This window comes from Amphiura filiformis, chromosome 12 (genome assembly GCF_039555335.1).
Source record: "Amphiura filiformis chromosome 12, Afil_fr2py, whole genome shotgun sequence".
NCBI classification, from domain to species: Eukaryota; Metazoa; Echinodermata; class Ophiuroidea; order Amphilepidida; family Amphiuridae; genus Amphiura; species Amphiura filiformis.
This window is the reverse complement of record NC_092639.1, coordinates 7,381,733-7,406,885: the sequence shown is the minus strand read 5'-3', so window position 1 is coordinate 7,406,885 and position 25,153 is coordinate 7,381,733. Positions and strand designations below refer to the sequence as shown.

Sequence of the window (25,153 nt, the reverse complement as noted above, 5' to 3'; positions counted from 1 at the left end):
CGCACCAGAAACATAGTAGAGGAACAAATCTTTGGAGTGAGTCCTGAGTAAAGTAAATGCAAAGTGATCGGCATTCAATTATATAGCATTTAGTAGACTGAGGTCAGCCTACTCAAGTCTCCTATTCACCTGTCAGTACACGTATGGATCATGTTCCAAAGTTAGTGTAACCTGACAATGGAAGTGTAAAACATGGAACAATGCCAGTCACACATTGAATGACAGAACACTGGTATCAATCACAGAATAACAGTTATTCAAATCTCAACTAGAATTAAAATAAATGTTTAATTCATATTCAAAATGATCAAACTTTATATTTTCTCGTATGATAAGAAAGTTACTTACAGTTTTTGTTGGTGAAGTCATACTGCCTTTTGACAAAATCAATTAAACACTATTTGTTTGATGTCCTGCACTCTTCTCTACTGCCCTACATTCAACAATATGCACAGATCTAATGTTAAAGAGCATGAGTAAACTTTGTACTCTAACAAATGGATCAATCATATTGTTCTCCCGAATAGCAAACACTCTGAAACCGTGCATAGGACCAAAACCAATGTTGATCAATTCATTTACATCATCCCTGTAAATGTCATGGTATTGGCATTCAGGATAAAGCATCGATGGACAGATGACACACTACTTGCTATCTTGTCTAACATGGTCCATCCATCCACAACCATCCACGATGATGATTCCATTTTTACCACAGGGAGTTTAAAAAAAGGTCAACGACTTAAAGCTTTAGCAAATATTCCATGCCGTTTTGTTTCCAAAATGTCAGATGGCTGATGAGCAGGTATCAAATGACTGATTAGGACCGCCATATTATAGCTTGTATTTCTAACTGCAAACACAGACACCAAGGTTGAAAGGTTACAGTGGTATCCTAACAGTTGCACTCTGGTCAATTACAAGCCATATTAACATTCAATATTATCTGCTTGATTGCTTAATTGCCTTCTCCATATAAATGTCACGCAGAGTTTATTTTACAATAGGCCTAAATAAAAAAAATATATTTGTTATCATAACTTATTTGAAATCAAGAGATGTTATAAATAAAGAGCCTCACTTCAAGACCTGGGAAGGATTAGGGTCAGGATTTGATAAGACAACAGCAGATATGGATTAATGTGGAATCCTTCCTGGCCTAGATATAAATGTGAGCTGGCAACCTAGATAGTTTTGAGAGTGATTAAAGATGAGCAAGGGCAGGGAGGTAAATGAGCAAATGTGTTGTGTCAGGAATTCATACTTGGCACATTTATGACATAATAAATCAACTGAATAGATGAGATAATAAAGACTTACATTTCAAGCTCTACATAAGGAATACAAAATATGTCAAGTAAATAGGACAGTGCTTTGCCATTAGTGTTTTTCAAATTGCTGGGTTTAAAATGTGAGCTGCGCAGGAGTATGATTCAATGCTAATGGTTGCCAGTATATAATTTGCAATGTTTTCCAGATAGGTCTCCTAAGTAACTCATCAGGAAAGCAATTTGTAGCCCTCCTGCAATTTCCAACCTCATGCCATGCAATTACAATTTCTAGGGGAGATGGTACAAAAGATCCAGGTTACTGCCCTAGCCAAGAAACCACTTGCATAGTTTACATAGATCTACAAAAAGATCCACGGGCCTTTACTGGTTTCTTGCTACAGCATCTGTACTAGAATGTCATGCATGCATGTCATATAACATTATAGTATTTTTGCAAGTATTTATCAAAACAGACTGAATATATAGGAGGCTTTAATGTCAAGGTAGGAAAATATCTATCAAAAAGAATATTTGATTATAGACAGTATACAAATAAAGTATAATAAACATGCACTATTTTTCCTGGTTATTTTCCAATACAATTCCAAAGAAGAATGTTTTACTTGGAATTACTGGGCTTGAAATGATTTCTGGGTGTTTCCAAACACTCTGATGCGGATAAGGGATACTACTATATATTCCACCTAATTTAGGCCCCATTTTGACTTTTTCACAAGAAAATCATCTGAATGTCAAGTTGCAATGGCCGTGACTGTTCTACCAGGGAAGTGTCAGATACCATTTTCACCCTGATGTGGCAGTGACGTCAGTGTGCATTTCATTGGACACAGCCTCAAATCCCACAGTTGCACACACTTATAAAATGCCGCATAGATTTTCATGCCACATCAGGGTGAAAAATGGTATACACACAGAGTGGCACTTCCTAGGTTCTTATCCCAAATAAAAACATTGTTTGACAAATAAATAAGTGCCTCCTAAAATGCTTACTTGCCTAATCAACCCTGTCCTTTTTCACTAACTTTCAAAATATCAATTAATTTGAGTAAAATGTTTTTACCGCAATGTGCAATTGACTAATTTATGAGACTTTTCATCAACATTGTCTGCACATTAGTTATCTTGAGATAACACCAGTTTACTCAAATTCACTGGCAACATTCTGAATTCAAAACATATTTCACATATGGGATACACAATGAACACGTACGATTTTCATTCCTAATTTAATATTTAAACTACGTATCGTCAAACTTTAATTTTTATTATCCAAAGTTTGTTCCAATTTTCTTGTTCCGTTATCTGTGGTAAGATTGACTGTTCTGTCTGCAAATGATCTTGATTGCTAAATATAAAGAACTGAATTGAATTTCCTGCTGTAACAACATGGTGCAAAAATGAAAACTGATAGTTGAGATGCAAAGTCCAAATGGAAACACCAGCACACAAATTGATTAGTGATCAAAAATGGAATGGAGGAAACATACAAGTTATTACCAAAGTGGATATCGCTGGTAACGGCATAAATGAAATATATTGATGATAGGGAAAAAGAACAAGTAAATAACCTCCAGAGATTTGTAACAGAGTAGAAATTCTAGTAGACAATCACAAGCTTTTAATGGTCCCTCAACCTTACAACTGGGGACCTAAGTTATAACCACCCCCAGTCTAAAAGAAGATGCAATTGGCTGCACATAATAAAAACTCGGGTAAAAACTGCATCTACAAGAATGTTTAAAATACACCATACATCCATCATTTAAAACAAAAAGAACACAGTTGATATGCTCAGTTTCATGAATATACACAATTAAATTTAGCACCTCACTCGCTGGGCATCTCTTTTCAAATCATTTTGCAAACAAATATTGAAGCAAATACTGACATCCATCTGATCACTGATCATTTCCAGTCCCCTCTATATTTAACAAGATATTTATCATAACACCAGAAATCACATATTACCTGTGCTGAATTCTATTCCATCCATGAGTGCTTTAAACACCAGCTTAACTGTGCTCCAGTTTTTCATCAATATCTAAACACACGCACAGCATGTGCAGACCTGGCAGTTTGGTTGGCAAGTGCAATATCGCATCACCTAAATAAACTCCTCTAGCTTTGATGTTTTCAAACAGTTGCCCAATTCATGTAGCTGAGTCGCCACGACAATGAAAATATTTGAAAGAGGGAAGAGGATGGATGAAGTAAAAATCTCCTTGGAGCTGGCCCCAAGTCCACCTGAGACAGCTGTGTGAGTTGCGTTTTGGCTCAGAGATAAACACGTTGTTGTACCTGTAGCTGCATACTTTTACTACATGCTTACCTATATCTGACTAGGCTTACACTTTGCTACATGACTAGCATAGTTGCTACATACTTCACATAGTTGCTGTATATCTCTGCACGATTGCTACATATAGCTCACAAAACACTCCTCTAACTTTTCACATTTTTCCCAATTCAAATCTCTGCACTTGATTAACTCTATTAAATGCACTTTGGAGACTTGCTGATCAATTACGGTTATATGGCAAATGGCATCGCAATCCAATTGTTTTGCTCCTTATCCAGTTTGAGCTTTTAAAAGAGAGTGCAAAAAGTGTGGTATAATTTAAATTGGTTTCGATAGAAATAAGAATGGAAAGCACACAACTGCATGCAGCAGACAACATTGCAACAGCCCATGGGATAACCACGGGTGATCCCATCTCTTATATGGCAACTCTTATATCTGTGCAAGGGAAACTTGCCTCGCTATTCTATACTGTTTCTCTGTCAAAATCTTAAGCAAGCTTCAAATGTAACATACTATGATCTCAAACAACCCCATCTCCCATGCCACAGTTCCTTAACATTCAAATGTATGATAGTATCACCTTTGAATGCATTAGATACTAAAACTCATACTCCCCAACTTGAAATTAACTTTTGATCTATGATTGATGAGTGGAGGTCACTGAACTTGGTGTTTGTAAATGAGGCTGGTTGCTAGTGTCGGGCAGGTTATACTACATCAGGCAATCCCTGCTAAGTGACTGACTTCCAAATATAGCCCCAATCTGTCAATTCCTTTAAATTAATACAATGTAAAACAGGATATTTCACAACTTTGAATATAAAAAAAATTCGTAGAAAAAATAACATGCCATCTTTTTCCCCTGAAGCCCCCCATCATTTAACAACGCATCTATCATTGAGCAGTGTCACGTTAGTTGTGAGATGATGGCTTAATTAGTGTATGTGACATTGAGCAATTCAGATTTTGATAGCATGAACCATGAGTGAAGACAGGTAACATGAGGATAATAAGGCACCCAGCAATCTTTTGACAGGCCATGAGGGAATAACATGGCAAAAATATGAGTTTCAACAACATTTGAAGACTCAGTCACTCAGTCTCAGTCAGTAACTCAAAGCCCATTGTTTGAGTCTTAAGTTTAAGTTAAAAAAAACCCAAACAACAAAAACAAAACACCCCCCCCAAATGCCGCCAGATTATTATCAAATAAAATATTGCATGACTAAAACATTTTGAGTTCATTCAAAAGAGTATTTAGGGGTAAAATAAATGATCAAATATATATGTATGGTACATTTTATGCAAGGATTTGATCTGGGCAAAGTAAGTGTTTGGTGAATTTCACAAAGTTAATAATTTGCAAAGGTGGGGGGGGGGGGGCGAGGGTGCTTGTTTACTAACCAAGTCACATAATGAAATACATTTAATTATTTCTGTAGCTTTGCAGTTTAGTTAGCTGAATTTATACTTGATCACTTTTGCAGAAAAGCAAATAATATGCATGCTCACTGTCATGACTGTGAACAATTGATGTTGTCTTTGAACACCAAGCATGCATGCAATGCGCTTTTCTGCAAAAGTGATCAAGTATAAATTAAGCTTAATGAATTCCTATCTGGGATCTATCATAACTAAAACTGCAAAGCTACAGAAATAAATAAATGTTTTTGAAATGCTAAGTTGAGATTTGAGTGACAAATCTAAATTAATATCACCCATGCTTCAAAGTCTCCACCTTCCTTTTCCTGCCTGCACTGGTTCATCCTTACTCCCTTTGGACAATTCTTCATTTCATATCTATCTAACATTGCATATTCATACACTGTTAGTAATGATGGTTACAAGTTATAACAATTCTGTTAATACACACATTAATTGTTTAGTATACAATTTGTTTATTTTTCTTTTTCTTTATAAATTTGTCACAAGATTGTGTACAATTTTAAATAACAGTTACTAGGTTCATAAGGTAAAAAGCATCATGTAAGATTTACATAAGTATTTTACAGTGTATGACTCAAAGATGTGCTGGGTTCTTTCTGCTATGTCAGTGACAGAAGTTGAGTATAACAACCAATATCCACTGGCTATTCATTTATTCGGTGACACGTATAATCATATTTGGTACATTTTGTCGGAGGCTTTTTCGCACCTAAGCAGAACCAGTCGCTATGGCACAGCGGTCAAAGATATGGGGCAAATGGGCGCCAGAACGGAGGGCGGCAATAGACAAAACGTGTCCTCATGGGGATGGCGTGCTAAAGCCTAGCAGGTAATATTGTGCAAGGTGGAAATGATCCAGTTTGTTAGTATTGTATTTAAAGTGGGGATGATTGGAAGATTGATTCACATGGGAGGATGCCAAATATGCCAGCCCTGTGTCATATAGCTTCTATTCAAGATATAGGATAGATTTAATAATAACAACTGTCCCTACACCATGTTTGCTTTGCTCAAATATTAATATCCATGATAATATCCAATTAATTGTGTCCATCTATTTTTATGTAAAGGCATCAGTAACAAGCATACAGTTTTTGATAGGCTTACTATCATAACTACCAAACCATAATCTAGTATTACTACATATGTTGTGGGAAATTTATGTAGCTCTGCAACTGGCAGGAAAATTTTAGAGGTTGGAGAAAATGTCTTGATTCGGGAAAAAGGTTTTATTCTTATGGACACAACCAAGTTACTGACCCAAAAGCTATTTGATCAACTCATTTAGATAATAATAAAACAATTAGGCAACTAATCAAGATGGGACATGGCAATACAATTACATTTATCTTGCTTAATGGATGGATGCCGCTTCTACCAAAAGCACAATGGTGGAATAAAAGTGATAAAAGGCAGCAAGACTGGACATTACAGCTTTCAATGAACTCTGGCATTTTGTTTATTTGTCCTTTCACTGTGAATCCTGTTGTTTTCTTGTCTGTTTACAGATAACACTTCAAAGGGCACAAGTCCAGATGTTCACTACTTGAGGTCAGTCATAAGATGAGGACACGTTTGGGAATGAAGCAAAGTATTTCAAGATTTCTAACCAAAATAACAAAATGTCAGATATTTTATTGTAAGATTATGGATTTCCCTGGTAATAACAAAACTTGATACAATTCTGTCGGTCCGTGTCACGTCACTTCCGGTTGATGATGCGACTCACGGTCGAGTGAAAACAAGTCCTTGATTCGATTTTTGTTGATGATTTCTGTCTTTGGTGTTGTGTAAATTTTGATCGCAAATAGTCCGTGGAATCAAACAACCGTTTCTAAGTCTACAGAGTGGAAGAGACTTACAGGATTTACCGTGTATATACTGACAAACTTAAAATTAAATTCCATGGTCGAAAGTGCTTTTTTCCGAATTGAATGTCACTCCAACAACATCGCTATGTAGCCTCCTTCACAGCCGGTTTCTATCGTTCATAACAAACCGTGAGTCACATGCAGTTTGGGCCCGAGACTAGAGATAGCCCGGATGTTGGACCGACAGAATAGGATACTGGCAAACTACAAGCTTCAATGACAACAACATCTCACCATATAATGTGCTTATTGCATAATTGATTTCTGGACCTAAACTAGGACTTTGTAAACCTGAAGCTGAGCTCCAAACCGTGGACCTACTTGGAAGTTTTGTAATCCAACCGATATATGATATGAACGTATACCGTCAAACGTGACATGGTCTTTTATGCATTTTTATATTGTTTACAATATGCTGGTGGAGGGATGGAACCATGGACATCCACAGTTGCTGGGTGTCCATGGCTAGCAGGCCCTGTGTATTCAGGTGTGTGTCCTGGTTTCCCCCTCAACACACACAAACTTACGTTATCATTTCAAATGGCTTTTTGGCTATTTACAAATACATTTGTCAGCTAAAAAAAATCACCATAATTATTATGTAATAAAATAATATTTTTAGTACCAAAATCACTTATGATATTATATTGCAATGATATTTCAATTCATTATCTTCTTTATAGGTGAGTGCCTTGTGCCCTATATGTTAGATGATGCTAGTAGTTAATGGCAAAAAGCCATTACTGATGATTACTTGATGCTGGAAAAGAGTAGTGTATTGTTGAAAGTAAACAAAGCGATCATGTTTCATTGGCATACAACAAAAATGGGGCTTTACATCGGACGGGGAACATCAATATATCTTGGTATTAAATCGGAAAGTGGTCATTTTTATTTTTGTTTAGAGGTTTTATTTTCTGTTGGTTTTGTTGTTGTTGTTGTTATAATTATTGCCTTGTTTGTTTGCTCTCATTTGCTTATTTGTTTTCATAAGGATAACATAACTTGAAAATGGAATTCAACCATTTTCATACTTTTCAAAATCTGAAATCTGCTCGTTTAGGTTAGCACAACATACCTCATTCAAGTATTACAAAGTATTTAAAGGATATGATAGTATATATAGTTCAGTACATTGGCTACAAAGGCAACTTGTGATAGTTTACGTGTGATTTTGTAGTGTGTAACACAGAAGGTTGTTTATTTTCTTGTGCATCACTTGGTAATCAACTGCCCAAGTTGAGAAGCGGCCTTAATCTTATGGCATCTTCCACTGTGGCTGGACATCTTATAATAACATTGACAAATTATAGTGGACACTCTGGTTGGGATTCTAATTAAGTCGGCCACCTCACTGACAGTTCACTGTCTAGCAATACTGAGAAGATGATTGGTCTGCACAATAAAGATGAAACAAAGAGTTGGGTGCAAATTATTTGTAAAATGCACAGTATTTTAAACAACTAAATGTTTATTGGTTGGAAATGTGCTAAGAATCTCTACAAAGAGAGAACCATTTTGTTGTATTATTCAAAATGGCTCAAAAGATTCACTGGCATAATTATTTGTATACTACTCAAAAAAGAGTTTAAAAAGGGTTTCAAAGCGACCGAACATTGATTAAAATGATTACAAAGGACCAATATCTAGGATGGTACAGGCCATTGATTATCCTCATTTAACAAGGAATGTCATCTTGTACTTATCAATCTTCCCGCTCCCTTCGATCATCCTCTGTAAAAATTACTGAAAAATCTTCAGGTTAACCTCAAATCATCTGGTGAACGATCATTTTATTTTGCTGCTCCAGCTTTTTGAATCTTGCTTCCAAACAACCTTCATAACATCCCCAAACTTTCTCAATTTAAAGGCCATCTCTTTTGCCAAGCTTTTCCAGTCCCACAGAATTAACTGATTTTTTGTTTGTTTGTCATTTGCATGTTTTGCATGCTTTGAGTTCCTTGGAAGAATTTGAGCCTTATAAGAAATATTCATTATTATTATTATTATTAAATAGCCATTTTATTTTCCATATTTCTTTTCATTGGCTTTAATACTGACCAGTACTAACCCTGTCAAGAAGGGAGTGTACAATCTTCATGACTATTCATTTAGTTAGTAACTATCAGCTGTTGGATTAACCAATATTGAATTACCTATACTCCTAATGAAATATTGTGACTACTCTTGCCTCCCTCAGGATTATAATATGGTACACTATGCCCGGGACACTATGAGCAGTTGTAAGTATCTGGACCATAATCATGAATGCAGTACAGATATAAATCATTTTGATGTCATTTTGTGGTAATTGTGTAAATAATTGTTATTATTTGGTTTTTAATTTATGTAGGTAATTATTATTAATAATTGTTTAAATAATTGTTATTATTTTGTTTTAATTGTGTAGTTATTTTATATCAATGTTTTGTTGTAAATGGCTTGATAAATAAATAATGTTGGCCTGCTGTAATGGTAAAGAAAGTATGGCACATGATGGCAGTATCACACTGAAACAAGTAGCAAAATACAAGTGAATCACAGGACTTGTGAGGGCAGTATTACACACAGCAGTACAATCAGAGGGCTTGAGACAGGATCTATGCTAGCCAGGCTGTATTGGAATTGGTGATCATTAAGAATTACTGATGTTGATGGAAGAATATCCCTTCATTCTCCCAACATTTTTAGTGGATAATTAACAGAAATATCATATGATGCTTCTTGTCATGTTAAAATGACTACTGGTGTCTCATTGGTTAGTGATCATTTTAAGTAGCATATGTATGAAAGATAAAAACTTGGACCATTTGTTATTTCAAAAAATTCCAAATTAACCAGTTTTAGGGGAAATTTTTGCTTCAGCATGTAAATTGTAAAATAATATTACATTTACAGAGAAATTGCATTAATGCCTGTGGTGATTGATAACATGTAAAATGTTGAACTGTATTTAATTTTGCACAACTGTGCTAAATCTAATCATTCCTAAGGGCAATAAACACAGATTTCACAGCTGTGACATCAAAGGTAAACAGACAAAAACAGGCAAATTGAAATTGCAGCATGTATTTTATATCCAGTCAACAAAGATTGGGGTGGTTCTGTTTGAAAATATTTGATTCCCAAATTCATGATCTTACTCAAATGGAAAAGACAGCAATATGTTTCTTCTCTTAATCATTAAACATGTGTTGGATGTTTCAACATCAGATGTCTTTCCATTTATGGAATTAATTCAAAATTGCCCCCTCATAGGAGCAATATGACATGATTCCGGCCTCAGCTGTATACCATGTGCAGCAGCTAATCAACTGTTATGATGTAGTTAGTTTGGTACCGAATGCTATGTTGACCTAGTGCATTAAGTGTAGTAATCGTAATGAGTTTAGACCACACAAGCTTGGTCTCTGTCATGTTTGTATATCAATATGGAGGGGGAAATAGTGCGCACCGCACACACACCCATCTTTATATTGTTTCACCATTCATCTAGCAAACCCTCCCTCAATGTTTCCATCCACCTCACTCATGTGATCAGCCTATAATGCATAATCTGTGATGAATATGTGCACTGAGCACTATATATGCATAAATATTTTTGTTACTCTCATGGTTTAGATACCAATTATTAGAGGATTTCTTTCTTTCTTTCATACCATTTTGGTTCCCAAATGTGACATTTCAATATGGCAGATTTTCCATAGTGTTTTGCATAGGGTTATATGGTTTAGGAGTCTAAGTTGTAATACCATGAGTGTATCCGTTATCAAGGTGAGCTAGATTTATAACCTGCATCTTTCCCTTCTCCTCTATAGTTTGTTTCATGTTGAGTTTGGTAGTGATGTAGGTGCATGTTTTCACTGGTCGCAGTATCCAATCCAGCACCCTATCCTAATCCTACAGAGCATATAGACACATGTGTACAATGGTGGTGTTTTAGCACACTGCAACACAACTGAAAAAGGACTCACATCACTACCAAACTACATGAAACAAAGTTAGAATTTGCCATGAGATTGGAAGATCCAGTAAATGGTGATTCCTATGAGTGTTTATTAGTTGTAAGAATCAAACTTACCTCAGGATATGTGATATGATCAAGCAAAATTAGCTGAGCACAATATCAATTTTGTCATATCATATTCTTGCCCAAATATCAGGCTAAAATATGAAGAGCTTTGTTTCTAAACCCCTTACATCCACTTGCCCACTTGCCCAGAACACATCAAAAAGTCATCAAAATAATCACTGATATAAAGTGTTTTTCAACAAAAGCAGTTTTTGGCGGGATACTCATCCTACCCAAGCATCCGCTTAAAACTGCTTTTTGTTGCAAACCCCATATATCACTGACTTTTTTGATGATTTTATGATGTGTTCTCAAAAATGGGCAAGTGGATGTAAGGGGTTTTGAAACAAAGCTCTTCATATGATGAAAATACCATTGAATTATTGGACTTGTGTTTCTTGAGATATTGATATGTGATACTATTCAATAATTCTCTCAACCATATCTTGCTTATTACTTCTGATGATTTGTAATTTGTAAAGGTTGAATATTTCATGCAAAGGAAAATGATCCACTGATTTTGTTGACATACCTGTAATAACATTCTTCACATGGCAGCTGCTGGTTTACATACCTTCTTTTGAAACAGTAATACAATAAAAGAAAAAAAGACACTTACATTTGAGCTAAGCTGTGTGGAGAGATTTCCTACCGATCCTGTTCCCTTTCCAATTCCTGTTTCAGGCGGCGAATCTCATGCGTTGCTCGCTCCTCCGGCTGTATAGGAAGATAAGCCAGGAAAAATGTCATATAGTTACCATAGCAACAAGATCAATCTGTCGGAATTTGTATCAATTGTAAAAGTAACTGACTCAGTTCAATTGCCTGTATACATATCCTTTACATAGAAAGATGTTTGCAAAACCATAGTTCCTTTTCTCTCTAAAGGTAAATTTATGTCACTTTTATTAAAGGTGTTCATATGCTTTGTAAGTTTTTAAAATCAAATAAAAGCCTGGTGGTGTATGCAAATGAACAAGCATTTTTCACTTGGCACTTCTAATTCTAAGTCTTTTTCACATGTAACAAGATCCTTTGAATTGTTTTATCGCTTGCAAAACTCTTTTCAAACTTACTGTTGAATAAATTGAAGAATTATTTGAGACGAGTGACTGCGCAGACCCACGGAATTCATCTCCTGATTGCGTTGAGAATACACCCACACTCAGTGCCATCCTTTGACGTTCGTCCAGTGAAACAGAGCTATTTCGCATTCTTGGTAGTGGACCATAATCTCCATTGTAGGATGATCCTGACATACTGCTAGATCTCACCATGTTGGAGTTGGGTCTGTCAAAGAATATTGTTTTAAAGAATACAATTACTTTCTGGCTACTCATCAAGGTTAAAAATTGGTTCTTTCAAATGTTTGGCCTCAACAAAGAACACACACACATATTTTGCTTAGTTCGTAATGTAGTAATTTTAACCCATGCATATTGTCTTCAGGCTAATGCTTTCTGTTATGCTTTCTAAATGCTGACAACTTGGAAGTACAAAACTAAAGATCATGCTCTATTACCAAACAAAAAGAAAAAAGAAAAAACATTCTTCTTCATAACAAGCAGGCATTTAAATTAGCATGTCTAAGAAAATAATTACATGCACAACATAGATACTTTCAGTCAGTCCACCGCCATTCATAATTTGCAACTCTCATTGAGAGTACCAACAAGCAGACCATTATACTTTACTGCTAATGCATTTTGCAGGCTATTTGTGTCTGGGTTGCAATGCTATGCAAGCACACTCACAAAGGGGGATAACGAAACTCATCATCATCATCACTGTCATATTCACTATCGCTATAAAAATCTGACTCGTAATCAGTGTCCGATTCACTTGACCACTGGTGTCTGTGTGACCAGTACCTCTGATATCCATTGTACCAATATCGGCGGTACGCATAGAAGCGCCACCTAGCTAGGATATATAAGAGGCGGTACAAGAGGTAGCGCCACACATCATGACAGCGGCATGTGCATTTTTCGCACCGAAACCCATATGGCCCATCATTGCAGAAGAAACTATTGTACGGGTGAAACAAAAAGTTACAACAACTTGATTCAATATTTGTAATCATGCATACAATATTATTTAGTTTGACACAAAAGCCTATTGAAGGTTGGATGCTGGGACATGCAACAATTATATGTATTGAAGTTTGTATTGTTCCCTGACTGTCTACATAACAACCAAATAAGTCGTATATTTACGAGAACGTTATTTTTGAATTTGAGTGGGGAAAGGTAACAGTGTATTCGGAGCACCCCCCCAAATCTGGAAAAGTGTACAAAAAGTCCCAAAATTTCAGAATTTGCGAGCGTAGGGAGCTAAAAAAATGGGTTTTTTACGCTTTTTTGGACAAAAAAGGTCAAAATTTGGTCCACTTTACACAAAATGCCCCCCCCCCCTTGGAAAAAGGTCCACTTTTCCAAAATCAGCACCCCCCAAATGAAATCCTGCGCGTGACGGGCCTGAGTGTATTACAAGCAGTCTACACCTTCTAAAATGGGTTATTCTGCATTTGAATACTTAAGTGGAAGAAATGGCCAACTCCACCATTTTACAAATATGAGTTAGACCCAGCATTTCATTACTAGCAGACAGATATTGGGGTGAAAGAACCATGTCCTGAGTGACAAATTGATATGACATCCCAATACTTACTCAGACCCATGTACATAAGGTGTCGCATTATGTGTGCAGTACCTCAACATGGCATGATTATCTAACAAAACACTAGACATCGCTGTCTGGATTCCCATATCTATAATTAGGCTGCTGTCTGATTTTTACAAACACAATATGCCACGTTCCATGTCCCCAATGAGGATGCTATTATTCTACTGGCTGTGTTAAAGGAAACATGTTAGCTTCATGAATCCTACTTTCCAGTCACTGTAAAGTCTTTTTGTAAGAATATTTTGTAAAAAGGAAATCTCATGTTATGCTTACCCTGACATCTGTCCCAAGGCAGCTGCCATAGAAAAGAACTGTGCTGGCGGTTGTGATGCTGATGACCCTGTTGGAGACAATGATCCGGAACCATCTGCATATTTGTTTCTCATCCATGAAGTATCGCCCAATTCCTTGGATGCTACTGCACATGACATAAGCTTATCAGACATAGTAGATCGTGAAACTGTTGCTACGCTGGACTGATGGTGGACCAGTGGTTGGTGGTGATGTTAAGCCATAACGCTCACTTGTTGCCCGACTCGTTATTGACATAGAGCTAGAGTTGTTGGAATCTAAAGATTCTAAGCTGCCACTTTCTGATCTTCTTAAAGATCCAAGTCCATCTGCATCTGGAGCTAATGCACCACTCTTATAACCTCCAACACCGCTATGTAAGGAACCAAGTCCACTATCTCTGTTGACACTTGTGTAACTATCACTCATATATCCACTGTACCTCAAAGAGTCAGAATAAGGTGTTTTACTGAAGCTTAAATCTACCGAGAGACCACTGGAAGCCCTACGACTTACTGATGGTACGGTATGATGGCTATGCATATGCATGGAAGATGTACTGTGCATACTTTGTCGTTGTGTTGGTGGTGACATGAGGCTTTCTTTGAGAGTTGCGTGTGGGTTGGAGATGATGGTATCTGAAGTTGGGCTACCATCAATTTTGCTTCGACTACCAAACATCTGTTTGATGGAGGCTGTTTGTGGGACTGATTTTTGTATGGCATTTTTACTGCCTCTACCTGGTACTGTATTTGGGTCAATTGTCATTGAACCTCCTACAGCTGGAGGTTGATATTTCCCCATACTCCATGATTCTGTGTTTGCATTCAGATCTGTCTTGTTCTTATCAGCAGACATTGAACGTTCAAATTTTGACCTTGCATTTGATTTTACACTGCCTCCCTCTTGTGAACTTTTATGTTCTCTTCCAGGTTGACCTGGAGGACTGGTGGCTGACCGTAGTGGTCTTGGGATGCCTTTAACTTTACTATCTGAGCTTCCTGGAGGGGATTTGGCTCCCTTGGTGACAGCTTGTTTGCCAAATCCAAAGCTTCCTGGTTTTGCAATAGAACTTTTAGTAGGTGTACTGGTAGAATTGGGAGGAGAGGTCACCTGAGAATGCTGTGGTGTAGGCATGCCAGATCTACGATAACCAAAGCTTGAATACTGATTACGGGTCCAGCCCTTTCCTGTCTCCATTAGCACTGTTTTCATGAACCTGACCATTTCTTATACTTTTGAGCTTTTCTATAGTTCCAGATCCATTTTCATATTTCAGGATAGTTCTAGATCGTTGAAGTTGAGAAATATCTTGAGAGGTCCTCCCCTTATGTCCCTCTTTCACTTGCAAACGATCAAGACTTCTTTGCCACTGTGGAGGTGGCACACCATTTCTGGTGGGTATTCCTGGGTAGCCATTCATATCGTCTGGATCCTCCGGTGGGAGTGAGCGATCCGATTTCTTTTTACTCTTCCCGTTTCGCTTCCTGCTTGGAGAATCTGTATGATCTCCACTTAAGTGATCTTTCCTTCCACGTCGAGGACTGCTGGTGTTAACAGGATCATCCACATTTAGGGTTTCACCATAGATCTCAAGTTTGCTAGATTCACAAGAGTTGCGTGAGGAGCTACCTGGTGATCTGCTATCATCTAATAGCTGGTGATGACCTTTCTTTGAGTGAATAGAATTGGTGGAAGTAGAGCAACTTATGGAGGAACCAACATTATCATCAGTGCTGATTTCTGCAATGGTGTCACTGATGCCACTGCTGAGGGAACTGCTGTCATCATCATCAAGGCTGTACAAAAAGAACAGAAAAAATACACCAAATGATTAGAATGGAAATGAAATATTACAACATTTTTTATAGCTGATTACAAAACAATCTACAAGGCAAACAAGTCAATGTTCACAGCAATCTGGTCATTGGAAATCGTAGACAGAAATTCTTTAAGTGATTGTGATCATAATAACAATTGCAAATGTAAGATGAGAGCAGCTTCTCAACAGAATTTCAATCAAATTAAAAATGATATTATGAGGTATCTGTAACTATGAGGAAACTTATCATTTTTTCACAGTTTTTGCATCATACAATAAACATCAGTAATCACAATATCATAAATTTAACATATTTTTAAATTACAGCAATGATCATAAATAAATGTACAATGGCAGACCTCATTAACATTTGTTTCTTGAGTATCTCATTATGAAAATGCACAATTCTCTTTGTGTGGTGCAAAATGTCTGCAATACACTTAATCCTTATTCATCCTGAATTTGCCACCATACATACACATGCTAAGCCATCAACATAGACCCTTCTTTCTTCTGTCTATGCCCTCAATCTATTGGGCACAACAACTTGTCTCCAAATAGTAACAACACATTTTGTTGTAACCAGTGCATACTGTGAGCATTATGTGGGCAAAATCAATTTTAGGTTGATGTTATTTGCTAGAGGGCAATATAATATCAGCAATGTATTTGCCTGACAAATATATACAACAAACAATTTGTACAATCTCAACTTGGTGTGTGTGCGGTGAAAAATGACTTCACATGGTTGCCAGAATATGTGTCAAATATATGATGGAAATGTGCCCAATTATTATTCCTTTAAAATTATGACAAAATTTGCACACAAAATCATGGCTGAATCAGTAAATTGGGCCAAAATAAATTAATGAGTGTTTCTCAGTCTTTGCCTTGCCTTGGTGCAGCAGTTGGCATGTCTACAAGGAGAGCTTTTCTCAAGCAAAAACTTGGGGAAAATTGGAATGTGAACTGCAGAAAACCCCAAGTTTGCCCCGAATTTATCCCCAAGAAATTTAGGGGATTTCCCGATTTCCCAAAGTGATCCTTGAGTGCTACCTCCATGTGAATGACACATTTTGTGATTCTCAAGTGCCGAGCTTTGAGAAAAAAGGTTAATAGATTTGTGAAAACATCCCACCACCAAACTGTAAGCTCTCTCAAAATCACAGAAGAAATGATGGACACTTTTTACTGATGATGATGACATTGGAAGTTCACACATCATTATTATGATTAATAATCCCAGAATCTGCAGACATGAAAAATTGTGTCTTGGTCAAACCTGTATGAGTCAAAGGTTAAGTGAGCAAGGATGAAAAATGAGTGAACTTGACACCATTATCGTCATATAACCTGTCATACCATACTCATCAACTACATCATTTACATACCATATCAAGGGCATAAAGCAAAGTGTCAAATTAATCATCAACTGAATTGACATCCAGTGTTCTTTGATCACTTTATTTACAATTCCATCATATCTGCCAATGTTAGAGCATTTTGCCAGCCATGTATACTACATAGACACCCACCCCACCCCTCAATGTTTCAAACAATGTCAGGCAAACTGACCATGTTCAATTTTAATTCATTTGTAATGATCTTAGTTCCAAGTTTTATTTACACTTCAAAATCAAAGATAATTCACAAAAGAGAACCATCCGGTCAAGACAACCTCCACTATGCACTGTACATTATATTCTTACATTTTTTTTCCAATTACACATAAAAACAGAAATATATTGGATGATGGTTGGATTTTAAATGATCTAATCAGACATAAACATTAACATTGTTTATAATATTTACTTCTAGCTAATTTTCATGCACATTAATAGATTAGTGCACTTTAAAAGAGAGCATCCCCACTTTGCTTGCTCCACTATTCAAAGTAAACTAACCATCAAATTAGACCACTATTATATGCATTATTTTCTCGGCCTGCATATTTAACAGCATTTACCCATTTGCGGGAATTCTTGACTCCATTCTATAGGATGCATGACACCAAATTACTCTTGCCTTTTAATGAAATGGTGAGAATCTAGTCTTTATACAACTATTTGGTATCCCAAGCATTGTGATTATGTGTAAACCGATAAAATAGATAATCAGAAAATCAGAACCTCACAACATCCTACAAAGTTAAGGGATCTGCATATCATTTCAAAACATTGGTGCCACCAACTTTACATATTCTTGATTGAACTATGTATACTCAAAAATATTATTACACAAATTGCATGAAAGCTGTCATTATTAATTTATTGTCATGTGGAAATCACTGATTTTCGCATGTAATAAAGTAGAATGCTTATTTAGTGGTGTGTGCCCATAATGATTAACTTGTTGGTAATACTGTAATATACTGAATTTTTAAAAAGGTCAAAGGCATTATAATGCTCTCAATAAGCTTCAATAATATGGTTGGATGCTGTGAAATTACAACTTCCATCATTCATGACACTGTCACATAATAAATATTGCAGAATGCGGGATATAAACTAGCATAATACATTATATTGCATAATTTAAAATGTAATTAACATTCTTATACAACCTACATGTAGCATATTCTTGACTTGCATTACCCAATTTATTTTCCACAGATCTTTGCGCCAGCTACAACGTCATCACTACTCTTTAAAATTGATTTGTTTGTATCTTTCTGATCAGTACATCAGCTTAATAATATTGATGTATTAAGTAGATCCAAAGATCTCTACAAAAATCAATTAATATCTTTCAATAATCATAAATAATAAAGATATTTCCCAGAATGTTCCTGCTAAAAAATATATGTCCATCACTGCAAAGTGGATGCTTTGCTATTTTAGCACACTAATGCCAAGGATCATTTCCCACAAAATAATTTTATAATGAATTGGAAAAGGAACTTTGAAGTTTTCTAGGCTATCCTGTTGGCTATCTATAGGATTTGCAGGATCTGGGTAGCACACACTCAATCTACTGATGACATACACTTTGATATAATGTAATCAGTTTGGATGTTAGAAGGTGTTGCCCATATAAAAACATACATAATATTTTTGTACTTCTATTGTTGTGTTTGAAGCATTTTCCTGTCAGTGTCAGTGAGCAAAATCCTATGGGTGAAAGACACAAACCAAAAATCAATTATTGAATGAATGTACAATGATTTACTCAGTTTTTGTCAACCCTGCACTGTCATTCCACTTGACCATGACTTTCCTAATGAACCTGGCCTAGTAAGGTATTCAGGAGTCAGTCTAAATGACCTGGATCATGGTGTCTAATTAAACAAAACAATCTTTGGACAGGCAATATGAACCTAACCAAATTTAGGCATCCAGCATAGGATCACAACTTCTTTATGTTATCTACCTGCAACATGTACAAATTTCACCAACAATCAGCGTGTTTATACTGAGCGTCACGGCTTTTTGACCCGCTATTTTCCGGTACAAAACACCGATCATAATCCGCCACCGTAACCCAGCTTGTTTCTACTGAGACCAGAAAGCCGTGTCTCACGCGAGGAACGGCATTTTTCCCCTGTAAACCGGAAGTACGGAAAACAGATTTGACGGTTGTATCCTAAATTTAAATGTCTACGCATGGCAGCTCATGGCATATGACCTACAATCACAATTTAGTGTTTTCGTAAAATCTAAATTGCATTAATTTACCACTGAGTGGATCTACTAGTAATTTGCTATTATGATAATTAATTTACAGCCAAAACTTATAACCAACTCATTAACTATAAAGAAGTAGGCCTAGACTAAGTAAAGTCATATCCATTTTACTTCACCAAGTTCATGCGAGTCACACATGTGGCCAGTGTATATAATTTCAGAAAGAAGGAATTTACTATATTATAGGCCTAGGCTAGACTATACAATAGAATATAAATCGTGTTATTTTTGCAACACGCATGACCTCGACCCAGCAACCGATCACACGGCTCGTTTCTACTGCACGGATTACACGCTTTGACCCGGCATGATCCACCTCAAGAGGTGGATCACGAAAGGCGAGCACATGACCCGGCATGACACGGCAACCGATTACCCAGATCGTTTCTACTGGGCTTGTTACCCGGTATGACCCGGCACGGCACGGCATGGCACGGAATTTGGCCCTCAGTAGAAACACGCAGAATATCTCAACTAAACTACCCTCAAAAGAGACCTCATTTTATACAGGTGGAAGGTAACACCAAGTTCAATTCCCTCTTACAAGAAGTTTCTGTACCTCCTTCCCCTCCTTCTATGTCCATGTTTAGGTATTATATGAATGTAACTGATTATAATGATGACCTGCATCTGAATATTGTGAGCTACTGATAAGAAGCTTTTACAGAACGGTGTGCTCACAACTGATATCATAAAAATATAATATAAATATTAAGTAAACTGATTACAATCCATCCATGTTGAAAGACTCCAAGCTCGCTACCTTCGTCACAGTGTCAGTTGAATGGGCTTACAGCATCCCTCATTTTAATATATTGATTTGTTTGACTCTATATGTGGCTCAATGTTTTGCCTTTGCATCACATCCCTGGACAAATATTAAGGCCTAACCATAAAATAATGAAAATGCCAACATGACTACAAGAAGAGTGTTTGGATCTCTATTTTTTTTTCCAGTGCATTTTGTCTTCAAAGAAAAGAGTCAAATGGTTTTCCTTCTCATAATAACTGACAGCAAATTTAGTTGTTTGATCATAAACAAATGCTAACTAAATAAATGAAGGATTAATGAACAAAAAATAAGTTATTGAATAAAATAAGTAATTTAATAAAAAAACCAACATCATGTCAGATGTAAGAAATGTTTGAGTTTATATCACTATTTTTAAAAAATCTGAATCTTATTCCAAAAATCTATATGAACCACACTGCGTGTTTCTACTGAGGGCCAAATTCCGTGCCATGCCGTGCCGTGCCGGGTCATACCGGGTAACAAGCCCAGTAGAAACGATCTGGGTAATCGGTTGCCGTGTCATGCCGGGTCATGTGTCGCCTTTTGTGATCCACCTCTTGAGGTGGATCATGCCGGTCAAAGCGTGTAATCCGCGCAGTAAAAACGACCAATGTCATCGGTTGCCGGGTCGAGGTCATGCGTGTTACAAAAATAACGCGATTTATATTCTACTTGTACAGTAGAGGCCTAGGCCTATAATGTAGTAGGTTCCTTCTTTCTGATATTATATACACTAGCCACATGTGTGACTCGCATGAACTTGATGAAGTAAAATGGATATAGTCTAGGCCTACTTCTTTATAGTTAATGAGTTGGTTATATTCTGGCTGTAAATTAATTATCATAATAGCCAATTACTAAATCTACTGGTAAATTAATGCAATTTGGATTTTACGAAAACACTATTGTGATAGGTTATATGCCATGAGCTGCCATGCGTGGGCATTTAAATTTAGGATACAACCGTCAAATCTGTTTTCCGTATTCGGTTTACAGGAAAAAATGCCGTGCATCGTATGCGAGACACGGCTTTCTGGTCTCAGTAGAAACAAGCTGGGTAACGGTGGCCGGATTATGATCGGTATTTTGTGCCCGGAAAATAGCGGGTCAAAAAGCCGTACGCTCAGTATAAACACGCTGAATGATTCACATTTAAATGAGTTTCTGACTTATCTGATATTGCTGACAACCACATTCTAAGGCCCTATAGCAATCATGTAATATCAATATTCATAAGTCACTATATGCTATTGAACAACTGAATGAGCCAACAGGTAAAGAAACTGGTTAAATGAATAATTCATATGATTAATTTTGGCACTTGATGAAAGCCCATGTTGTGCCATCAGATCAATGTTTTCATTCATAATCATACTACTGGTTGCATTTCATGCACTATTGATTTGACAAATAGATCCAAACAACTTACTTGTGACTTTGCCAGCCGCATATCAACAAAATATTGCTAATTTGAACAAATTGAAGATTAATAAAAATTCCTTTAAAAAAAGGAATGGGTGCACAATGGGAGCTTTGATGTCATGTACTGAAATGTAACTGTTTGGATAAAATTGTCTTTTTTAAAACAATTGTAACATTAGCATAGTAACCCAAGAAAGATTAGGAAATGTGAAGCAATATATGATCTATTGCAGTGGGGAGAGATGTAAAATTGTACTGAGTGGGATGCAAGAGGATTAGTTTCAAATAAATATCCATTAATCTCATGCACGTTACCATTTCGGTTACTATTGTTAGGAAATGGTATATCATATTGGGGGGGGGGGGGGGGTTAGAACAGAATTATTCTATTCAGAATATAGCTTTGCATATTTAATTCTTATGGATTGTTTTCCAAGCAGGGGTTTAATATATTTCTTATGATATACTGCATTGGTAAAGACAAGAATAAACAATATGAACAAGTGTAATTTAGGGGCTGTGCAATAATTGTGAGCCCAGGGTCGGGGTAAAATTTCCAAACGGCTCGCCCAAAATCGCTTGCAATCGGTTACAATTGGATGTGAACTATTCCTGTCAAACCATAAATTGTATTTTCAGTATATTTACAAGTTGACCTCAAATGACCTCAATGAGGGATACCATAATGCAGCTATGACCCAAGTTTGATCAAATTGGATCGATTGAGCCCATATTTATTGGTTGAGCTATGAGTTAGATAGTAAATAATAACCACCTCCTCAAATCAGGTCAAATAGAGTATAATTATATCCACTGAATATTTATGGCTGCTTGATGTAAATGGTTTACTGATATCAACTTCATTGGTTAATAGTAAATCCAAAGCAATGCAAAGCACTTTTGCAAGTAAAATTATGTTACACCCAACAAATAATTATGGGTGGTTTAAAGAAAAAAATGATAAGAAAACGGCTAAAGCATAATAATTGAATCCTTTGTCCTACATCCTAGAGTAAGCTGATATCACAGTGATGTGGCATACTCAAGTGCTTTAGTCTCCATTCCCAGCAGCAATATAGCTCCACCATGTTAGCACAGCTAACACTCACCTATCCAGGCTATCGTATATGATGGCCCATCTGTCTGACTTGGGTATCCTTGGACTCCGCATTCCAAAACGACGATTTGATAAATATCCAAAAAACGTTGTCTCCATGGTTAAATCCAGAAATATATATCCACATGTCCATAAGTATAAAATATTCCAGCAAATTTAATGCATGTGTACCAGTTTGTGTTGTTGTTAATATAGTGGGAGTGTCACACCCCCTAAAAACATCACACAACAGCGAGTGTCAATTATCACACTTGCATACAATAAGTGCTAGTACTAGTGAAAAAGTCAGTACTGTGTTTAGAAATGCATACTACTATATCACAACTGCATGATGATAGACCTCTTTGTCCCATCATACTGCATTGCTAAGCTAGTATAAGTGATATGCTACTTTTCCACACAGAAATCCCGGTTCTCTGCTCATCATACATAGGAAGTGCAAAAAAAAGGAAGAAATCTTGAAAGTTGAACATGCTCTCTGGTTGAACTTGCCACAGAGTGTATACATAATCACAATGCAATCTGATTTAACAAAGTATTCCATATCATGCTTGGTATCACACAAACACTCTACTCCACTGTGCTGGTCAATACGGCTGCATGGTGCTCTATTCTTGATCCGGTTAGGGACCAAGCTTCAATAGAGCCAACTTAACTGAAAATTTCTTGACTTTGCTCTAACAGTGTTGTTTTGCTTGAGGCGAGATCAGCTAACCTATGTACAACACAGTTTGCTCTCTCCTACCAATTTGCGATCGGTGAGAGTGAAATTTTGTGTAGAAGACCAATGTCGTGAACAACAAGGAGGTCTTTGTGTCAAGCGGGTGTGCAAACAGGATTATTGGGGACTATGCTAATTGGCTGATCTCAACAAGCGAGTAACTAAAAGACAAATGGCAGCGTCTTGATGCTATATTATCAAAGCGTTTCAATTATGAATTTATAATTTAATTCCACAACTTGACTCAAAACCTCACTTCACTGCTTAATATTGGGATAAAATTTTTTTTTGCAGAAAGTCACTTTTTGTCGGCATCAATAACAGGAAATAATTTGTGTGCATATGCTTAAACAATAATTCCTTATTTCATCCTCACATAAGTGGAAGTAATTAGAAAGTTAATTTTTTATTCTCTTTCTTTTCATTTTGACCTTACAATATCACAGCTCACTACACAATATTTAACTTATTCAAACCAAGTCAAGGGCATGTATTCAAACCGTAATTAAGACATTTTAGCTTAAAAATCAGCCAACCATTGCTACTTTATTTAATGTGAGTGCCATTATATAATATCAAATTTAATTAAGTTGAGATTAACATTTCTTGGCATATTCAATTCAGATACAAACCCCAAATAAATGCATCAATTCAATTTCCCTTGATGTTCATTACAACCTGCAAACATGTGTCTGAAGAATTGAATGATAAGTACAGTACTTGGGCCAATTAAAAAGAATTGAATGATAAGTACAGTACTATTGGGCCAATTCAGTAAAAAAAAAAGATTTTTTTTGCTTTTTCCAAAACAAGTTTGTCCCCCCAAAGCAGGGGTAGCATTAAGGCCTGAAAGTTGGGGGTTGTTTTCCGTGTTTTTCACTCCCGAGCTTGCAGAAAATCCAAATACATGGGGTGAAAATTAAATCTCGGGGGGCGCGTTCCCCCCGAACTTGCACATTTTCCCAATATAGAGGGTGAAAAATTAATATTTTTAAATTTAGGGGGTCATTCAAACGCTACCCCTGCCCCAAAGACGATAGACCTAGTGTCTTTTCGGCAAGACTTCCATATGTGCCAGCCATATGTTACATGTTCATTATAAGTAGGTAGGGAACAAACTAGCTGCAAACGAGGTACTGACAGCGAAAATCAATCAAAATTTCACCTTTATTGATGTTGTAGGGGACAACAAACTAATATTTTTTTTACTTGGCCTTAAAGGTTTTATTTAGGTCATCACAGCTCTATGAAATACAAAATAAAGGGAAAGTGTGTATACATTCACAATTTTTGGGTGTAAACTAGTGGGGGAAATGTATTAGCCAGGGTGTGCTATAAATTAGTTGACACAGGGTGTACGCTTGTCAAATTTGGTAGAACATGTCATGGGTCTTTGAATGTGAATTTGGTTTTAACCAAAGCATGGCACTGTCGAGTGCATTAATTAGTATTAATCATTAACAAATTCCGTGCAAGGTATGTCACACCCTGCATATAGAATGCGCAATGTTATTTTTGAACATACATGTAGGGGCGTGTGTGTGTAAATGCTTGTTTTAAGTGTCCTTTTAATTAATTAATTAATATCTGGATGCTTTATGCATTTGTGCACTTTGAAGTAGAAGCTTAAGGTCTT

At 36.5% G+C, this 25,153-nt stretch overlaps 1 protein-coding gene across 1 annotated transcript in view; it reads right to left on the bottom strand.

Moving 5' to 3' along the window:
- LOC140165592 (neuron navigator 2-like) overlaps positions 1-25,153 on the bottom strand; it is a 498,228-nt gene that overhangs the window by 104,721 nt on the left and 368,354 nt on the right. The window contains 6 exon segments of the mRNA XM_072188876.1: positions 11,603-11,634; positions 11,637-11,700; positions 12,060-12,273; positions 13,942-14,132; positions 14,134-15,140; positions 15,142-15,758. Coding sequence (XP_072044977.1) covers positions 11,603-11,634; positions 11,637-11,700; positions 12,060-12,273; positions 13,942-14,132; positions 14,134-15,140; positions 15,142-15,758 — 2,125 coding nt within the window.